The 8,895-nt window shown below is 38.6% G+C and overlaps 1 protein-coding gene across 3 annotated transcripts in view; it reads left to right on the forward strand.

Moving 5' to 3' along the window:
* The window catches only part of LOC129767563 (protein unzipped), a 296,485-nt gene that overhangs the window by 270,678 nt on the left and 16,912 nt on the right, over positions 1–8,895 (forward strand). For all 3 annotated transcript variants that reach the window (XM_055768596.1, XM_055768595.1, XM_055768597.1), the window contains 4 exons: positions 8,089–8,226; positions 8,290–8,401; positions 8,460–8,656; positions 8,723–8,875. In XM_055768596.1, the coding sequence (XP_055624571.1) occupies positions 8,089–8,226; positions 8,290–8,401; positions 8,460–8,656; positions 8,723–8,875 (600 nt within the window). The remainder of the gene's footprint in view (positions 1–8,088; positions 8,227–8,289; positions 8,402–8,459; positions 8,657–8,722; positions 8,876–8,895) is intronic.

Genomic DNA, 8,895 nt, shown 5'->3' on the forward strand with positions numbered 1-8,895 from the left:
AATTTGAATGAAAATTTTCACATCATGTTATTTGATTACGTGAAACACGTGTTTCTGACTTTCATTCAACCATATGGCTGAACAATTCCAACATTGTTGCAAATTTTTTTCATCATAATATGAAGTTGTCTTCACAAACCATTTTCGTAAGAGACTTTTTCACAACCTGCAAAATTTTCTTCATTTAAATAGAATACTAGTTTGATATGGAAAAGCTAATTTTAATTCATAATTTTAATTTTAAAAACGTGTTCATTCCGACTGAAAATCAGCTCTTTCACGCTCCCCTAAACTAGAAAACGAAGCTCAATGCCGCCAGCGCGGGTATGTGAATGAATTGTTTTTAAAAACTGATCCTCGGACACAATAAGAACAAGATTTTCATACGAATTTTATTTTGTTTTTGTACATGAAAAGTGGTGACGCGAATGCTAGATTGTGACTGCAAATCAACAGACTGCGTCGGGCGAATGTTTTAGTACAAAACGCAAGCAATGACAGCTGATGAGAAGCAACGCACAACGCGGCATTCTGTTTCCACCTTAAGGCATAACACGCGATATCGGCAAGGTTATTATAGGGTTGGGTAAAAAGAAATGTCGTATTTCTGATTGAAATTTGATGCTTTACTCAACATACTTAAAAGTATCCAATTTAAGTCAAATATGCGCCGTTTTGTTCGCAAACTTGTTGCCATTTAGAAGGCAACTTCATTATCCATAGTTGAGCAGCTCATAGTGGATGATTCCCTTCCAATCCCACCAAGCACACAGCAAAACCTTCCTGGCCGTCAATCCGTGCTTGGCGATGGTTTGGGTCGGCTCACCTCGCTTCGACCACGACCTTTTTCGCTTTAGATTGTCGTACGTGATCCACTTCTCATCACCAGTCACCATCTTCTTCAAAAATGGGTCGAGTTCGTTCCGTTTCAGCAGTGCATCGCAGGCGTTGATTCGGTCTAAAAGATTTTTTTGCTTCAACTCGTGTGGCACCCATACATCCAGCTTTTTTTTGAAATCCAATCTTCTGCAAATGGTTCCAAACGGTTTTATGGTCTATACCCAGTTCCTGGCCAATCGAGCGAGTGCTCACATGCCGGTCTACTTGAATGAAAAAACGGCCCAAAACGAAACCGATCAAACCAACGCTGTGTTGTGCGAATCGTTACAGTATCGAGTCCATAAACTACACGAATTTTTTCGGCCGCCTTCGTTGCAGTTTTACCTCGCAAGTAGTAAAAACGTAAAATATGGCGAATTTCTTGCTTGGTGGACTCCATCTTTGACGCGCTATAACTTGATACTGAAAAGGACAATCACAACACTGTCAAAACGACACTTGTAGCACAGATTGTCGTCTTTAAATAGCCGTATAGTATGACCCGATGCAATAAGTACAACACAATATATGTTTAAGTGTTGCCATATATTGACAATATACGACATTTCTTTTTCCCCAACCCAATATTATAGCTTATGATGCCACACAATTAGTCATTGATATTTATAATGCTTATTATTGTATTGTTATTTTCTAATAATCTTATGCCAAACATCAATTATTACCAAAAGTTTGAACTTACTTTATTACCATTATATTAGGCTGTCAAAAAAGTCCTGCGGTATTTCCGCGAAGTGTCGTTGTAAGCGCGTAGTTCTAGTTGTATTCATTGTATCGAGTCATACTATAGCTTGTTGGAAAGGTATTTTTGCGCGCTATAATATAGTCCTTGACAGTGTTTTGTTTGGTTAAGTCGTTCGTGAGTTATAGTGTCGCAAATATGGAGCAAAATAAAGAGAAAATCCGACATATTTTACAGTACTACTATGACAAAGGCAAAAATGCATCTCAAGCTGCCAATAAAATTTGTGAAGTTTATGGACCCGATACAGTTTCCATTTCCACCGCACAACGATGGTTTCAACGTTTTCGTTCTGGTGTAGAGGTCGTCGAAGATGCGCCACGCTCCGGAAGGCCTGTCGTCGAAAATTGCGACAAAATCGCTGAATTAGCCGAGAAAGACCGGCATAGTAGCAGCCGTAGCATCGGCCAAGAGCTGGGGATAAGTCATCAAACCGTTATTAACCATTTGAAGAAGCTTGGATTCACAAAGAAGCTCGATGTATGGGTGCCACACACGTTGACGCAAAAAAACATCTTTGACCGTATCGACGCATGTGAATCGCTGCTGAATCGCAACAAAATCAACCCGTTTCTGAAGCGGATGGTGACTGGCGATGAAAAGTGGGTCACTTACGACAACGTGAAGCGCAAACGGTCGTGGTCGAAGCCCGCTGAAGCGGCTCAGACGGTGGCCAAGCCCTCATTAACGGCCAGGAAGGTTCTGCTGTGTGTTTGGTGGGATTGTCAAGGAATAATCTATTATGAGCTGCTTCCCTATGGCCAAACGCTCAATTCGGACCTGTACTGCCAACAACTGGACCGCTTGAAGGTAGCACTCATGAAGAAGAGGCCATCTTTGATAAACAGAGGCCACATTGTCTTCCATCAGGACAACGCCAGGCCACACACTTCTTTGGTGATGCGCCAGAAGCTCCGGGAGCTCGGATGGGAGGTTCTTTTGCATCCGCCGTATAGTCCGGACCTTGCACCAAGTGACTACCACCTGTTTTTGTCCATGGCGAACGAGCTAGGTAGTCAGAAGTTAGCCACAAAAGAGGCCTGTGAAAATTGGCTATCCGAGTTTTTTGCCAATAAGGAAGCGAGCTTCTATAACAGGGGTATTATGAAGTTGGCATCTCGTTGGGAACAAGTCATCGAACAAAACGGCGCATATTTGACTTAAAACAGATGATTGTAACTAATTTTATGAACAAATGAAAATTCAAAAATTATATTACCATTTATGAAATATTAGCAACGCTTTTGGAAAGCTCCAGGTATCTTTTCACAAAGTTATTAATCCATTCTGCTGAGATTGAGAGTTTTCAGGGTATCCAACTTTTTGAGATTTTAGACGACATTTCCTAACTTCTCCACTTCACGATAATTCATTTTGCTTTGTTGAAAAGAATACTGTCGCATCTTTTTTGTGGATGAGTAGCATTCTTTAATCCGATCATTCAGTGTTCTATTTAGTATATCGAAGAGTTGTGTTCCATTCTTCCTAGGGCTTGTAACATGCTGTTATGCAACACCTTCAACAGGAAATTTCATCGTTAACTTTTGATTCGTTTGATTCGCTTTGATTCTAAAGCATCACGGTACTACCTGGTAGACACGAAATATAGGGCCCTATTCCAGAAAACAAGACGAGCAACTCGTCTCGGCTTCAGTCACTGTCGAGACGAGCAAAATATCCTATTCTAGTACACGGGTTTCATTGAAATGTTTCATTTGGTAGACAGGAAAGGCTTCTGTCACTTTTTTCTCAGTGTGATCAGTGATATCAGATGTGAAGACATGTTTTCATTTTGAGAAACAAAAACAACATTCCTAAAATTGATCAAATGAGACTCCTTTCTCAGTGCCAAAATCTTAAAATCATAACAAGGGGGATTAAGTTTAATATATCTTCTTGTTTTATTGATATTTTTCTACCAACATATAGTTTCGTCACTCAGACGTTTCGTTGTTATGGAGTTATTGGCCAATGTTTATTCACCTAATCAACGATTCATAAAAAAAGTTTTGAATCTATATGCATGTATTTCCCTTAACCTTAACAGTTTCCCAGCACGATAAAGTACTCTAGTTTTTTTCACATGCATAGCAATAAACTTCGAAATATCTAGGTGCGATGATTGAAACGCATTATATAAAAATAAAAATCAATAGAAGAACATTGTTTTATCAAAAACTTCTCAGAAATTGAATCATAAATCTTTTCTGTTCAATTTGATTGTTAAGACGATTTTCGTGCCGTGTTAATATATATTCGAAACCAACACATTGTCTACGAGGGCGGTCCGATAAGTACTTAGCCTCATCGCCCGATGGTGTCAGTATTGCAAGAGAGATTACTATCGTGTAGTATATTCTTGTAATTCGTAGTTTTGTTTTTGAATTTTAGGAAAATGGAAAAAATGGAAATTCCGCCGTCGCCAAATTGGTCGAATTGCACTACGAACTGCTGCCCCATCCACCGTATTCTCCAGATTTGGTCCCGTGCGACTTTTTTGTTTCCAAACTTGAGAAAGTCACCGGGCAGAAATTTGAGTCGAATGAGGAGGTCATCGCCGCCACGAAGGCCTGCTTTGCAGACCTCGAGAAAATGTATTTTTCAGATGGATTAAAGAAGTTGGAGCATCGCTGGGTGAAGTGTATCGAGCTAAAAGGAGACTATGTTGAGAAATAAATCGTCACTTTTCCAAAATTTTTGTTTTTCTTTTTTAGGCTAAGTACTTATCGGACTGCCTCCATATTTCCCGTAAATATGCGTTCCTATCAAAATATGCTTAATTTTTTCCCAAAATGAATACTCCAAATTGGAAACAATTGATCTTACCATACCATACCACATCCATCCATAAACACACCATCTCCATATTTCTATCACCTGTGGACACTCTTTGAACCGGCGATCATTGGATTCAACTAAACCACATTTGTAACGGTTGACTTTTCAAATTCTCGATATTATACGCATGTAATTTTCCACGACATGGTTTATCTGTCAAAAAAGTGTCAAATATTTGAGCTCCGGTCAAACAGTGTACAACCACCTTAGGAAACGTTTTCCCAAACGACTCTTCAATTAGCAGTCACACTATTTTCACTGCTCAGTGTCTGGATTGGGGATTCTTAGAAATTAGAAATTACAAATAAAATATTTTCTAATTCAAGTCTTCGTTTCTTCCATTTTATTGTTTTCTATTTTATTACTATTACTATTCAATTTTAACCATACAAAAGCTCCATGATCGTTAAATCAAAATTGTCACTAATATATCCACCTTCGATTGGCCATTTTGTCGCATTTTGTTGTTAGTGTTTCCCTTCAACATCAAACCAACATTGTTTTCACCAATTCGTATGAAACCACCGAAATTGGTGTTGATGTTATCCGCACACAGCGATTTATAAAATAAATATAATAAAAAAAAGGAGGCCAAATTTTCCTTTGCGAATACAATGTGCAAATAAAGTTGAATCCAAATTCCAAAAACTATTAAAAATAATAACAAAGGAAATTTATTTTTTTATATAATCAAAATACGGTACAAATTGATAAAAAGGCGGGACAATCAGAAATGGTCGAAAAAACGGTACCTTTGGTCATCATAAAAAGACCTCAATCATCCCTATTGCTCCCATTTCTAGCCAATCAAAAAATATTGAGCAGTTATCAAGAGGAAATTGAAGAAGGATGCTAAAGCGACTTGGGATGCTGCAGGCATGAAGAGATCGTGGAATAAAATGGCCGCTGGGATCGGCCAACAGAGAGTCCAAATTTTGTTGGAGGGTATCCGAGAAACAGTACGAAAATTCATCAGAACAGCAACGGAATATTTTTTCTGGAAAGAGCTTGTTATCTGCATTCTTATATAAAAACATATTTTGTACCTTCAACCAATCCCGAGATAAGACTGGTTTTGTGATTCCGGATTCAGAATGAATCAAGGTTTATATATCAGCCATTCCATGCCAAACCGATAGAGTGGTTCTCAGATTTTCGTGAAAAGCGGTAGTTCTGTTTGTTATGGTGATATATAAGTATTTTTAATTTTTTTTTTACTAGCGTGCCCATTTCCATTTTAGGGTATTCCGAAAAATATTTTTTTACCTTCTTTTCCAAAGATGGATTTTTTTTTAACTTTTGAATCACTGGATCGATTCAGATGATCGATATATCAAATAAAAGCAAATCAACTAGTCTTTCATGGAAAAATATTACACTTGAAAAAAAAAAATTGTTTTAGTAATTATTGATTATATTAGTTTTTTTTATAGTTTACTCGGTTAAATATAGTGGGCGCTATATTTTTTAATATTATTTCTTGGGAGCTGAGGTTTTTTTTCACATAACATACCCAAAAATCAGAGAAGCGTTTTTTTTGTTTTTGTGTTATGATTTTTCAAAGTTAACGGGTGGTCTAAAACCATTTTTTCCATCTTATCCAAAAATGACTATTTTTATAATGATTATCTGTACACAACTTATACACGAGCTATGACTTAGCAATATTTCATTTTTTTAAATTGAGATGCACTTTGTTGGAACTGACAGGAAAAAATGGGTGGGTTATATCTATGATATAACCGCAAGGTTGACGTGGGACTACCGTTGGCTTAGTATTCATTTGTTTGTATCGATTAAATTCTTGATTGTACAGTTTTCGAATTCAATTGAATCTATATATATAAAAATGGAGTGATGTCTGTCTGTCTGTCTGATTCTTATAGACTCGGAAACTACTGAACCGATCGACATGAAAATTGGTATGTAGGGATTTTTGGGGCCGGGGAAGGTTTTCGTGATATTTTGTGACCCCTCCCCCCTCTCTAAGGGGGCTGCCATACAAATGAAACACAAATTTCTGCATTACTCGGAAATTAACCAAGCAAACGAAACCAAAGTTGGCATGTGAAAGTTTTAGGGTGCAGTAAATGTTTCTATGATGGTTAGACAGTCCTTCCCCCACTCAAAGGGGGGGCTGCCATACAAATGAAACACAAATTTCTGCATTACTCGAGAATTAATCAAACAAATGAAACCAAATTTGGCATGTGAAGGTTTTAGGATGCAATAAATGTTTCTATGGTGTTAAGATACTCCTTCCCCCTCTCTTAGAGGGGGCTGCCGTACAAATGAAACACAAATTTTTGCATTACCCGAGAATTAATCAAGCAAATTAAACCAAATTAGGCATATGGAAACTTTAGGGTGCAATGAATGTTTCTATGGTGGTTAGATACCCCTCCCCCCTCTCTTAGGGGTGGCTGCCATACAAATAAAACACAAATTTCTGCATTACTCGAGAATTAATCAAGTAAATGGGCGGGACGAAGTTTGCCGGGTTAGCTAGTTCAAAATATTTTCATTGTGAATAAAGAGTTTGAACCACTACCATGTAAGATCAATTCATGCATGTTGATAGATTATGTTCTTCGTTAAAAGTGAATTGATTGACAGTCCTATTACGTTTGCTATGGTACTCAGGACTTCCAAAATGTGTGAACGGAATAATTGTCAAATGATCATTGTATTTTACATTTCCCTCTGAAATTATTGCATCTCTTATATGTACGTACATCTCGCAGCTTACATATTTTCGCAAAGCGGATTTCCCCAGGAACCTTGGTTTTGAAGTCTGTGCTAGAGAAACACATTTCGGTGAGAACAAAAATACCTCTGACTTGCATGTGTCTGCAATGCCGATTTCCCCAGGCCCCTTGGTTTTGAAGTCCGTATTGGGTAATTCGGTCCAATCAAAGCGTAGCACTTAGGGCGTTTAGATAACGTTTAACATTTCAGAGCTATTCAGTTCAAAAATGACATTTTATGAATAGTGATAGATGCATAGAAATATTTCCTATCAATTGATGCAAACATTTTTCCGAACTATTAAGAAATGTTCGAGTTATAATCAATCGAGATCTTTCATTTTTTTCTGCGTGTTCTGTGTTTAGGTTTTCATTTTACCCCCCATATATTCTAGTTACACGTAGTCCCACGTCAAAAATACATCCCAATACAATATCATTAGGAGATTCGTAAAATCATCCGAAATATAGAAGAATAAAACGTATAGTATAAAAATTTTATTTCTATGGTTTTGATTTTGTTATTTTTCTCTAAATCCTATACTTTTACTTAAGTTTCTCTAAAAATGCTATTCAATTTGAACGAGAAAAGTGTCACCCATATCTGGGTGACGGGGCGTCAACCGTGATAAGGGTCAACAGATCTGCCGTGGTGAATTACTCCTATAAACCACTGATCGTGACATAACTATAAGGAATAAATTCCAAGTTTAGCTGGATTAATCTACTGAATAACTAACTTAATTGCATACATCACCTTAATGGAGATGCCGATGTCGTACATCTAATGGTTTTGTTATACATTTTGAACATGTAAGATGCAGCGCTTCCACTTAACTGTCACATCTCATATTGGCTCAGGTTGACGATTACTACGTGGCACGGGTCAAGCTGGAACACCACGGACACCACCACCCGTTTATCGTTGGTAACTACGATCCTTTGGCAAAATTGGGCGGACGCATCTACGCACCACTCCCGGGAGCTCCCGATACCATGGTAAGACCCATTTTTATCTGTCACAAGACTATCGAAATTGAAAGTGATCTTACCCTTACACAGGAGTACGAACGGGGCGACATTCTTGTTGAGATTGAACCAGTGCAGTACGAGCTAAGGAACATCAAGCTGAACAAGCTGCGGACAGTGATCAAAAAGAACACCACCATCCTGGGTAAGATTCGTTTGTGTTCCAACCGATTTCAATTGTACTAACTGTCTGTATCCGATAGGCGCAACGGTATTGTCGAACGAAGAGGACATCACGAACCAGGCGGAGACAGTGATAACCTACGACTACGCCAAGGTAACCTACTATGGGCGCCAGGAGGGTGTGGTCAATGGCATTCCCACGAAGGTGATCGACCCTCGGACGCAACAAGCGGTCGACATGTACTGGGGGGTTGAGCTCCCGGAACGGAAATTTGAGGTTAGTCTGGCATTGGAATGATCATCCGGGATCGGTAACAGTTAACTTGTGTTCGTTTCATTGCAGACCAAATCGATCAACACTATTCTGCAGCCGGGAACCGCCATCAACGTCACTCTGTTGGGCAACTACACCGAAATGGAGGCCCCATACCATGCGATTTTGAAGGCGTATTATGACGATAACAGCGACGCCGTGTCACGTAAACTGGGCGGTTATGTGAGTATCATAGTTTAATC

The sequence above is a fragment of the Toxorhynchites rutilus genome, chromosome 2, assembly GCF_029784135.1.
Source record: "Toxorhynchites rutilus septentrionalis strain SRP chromosome 2, ASM2978413v1, whole genome shotgun sequence".
Taxonomy (NCBI): domain Eukaryota; kingdom Metazoa; phylum Arthropoda; class Insecta; order Diptera; family Culicidae; genus Toxorhynchites; species Toxorhynchites rutilus.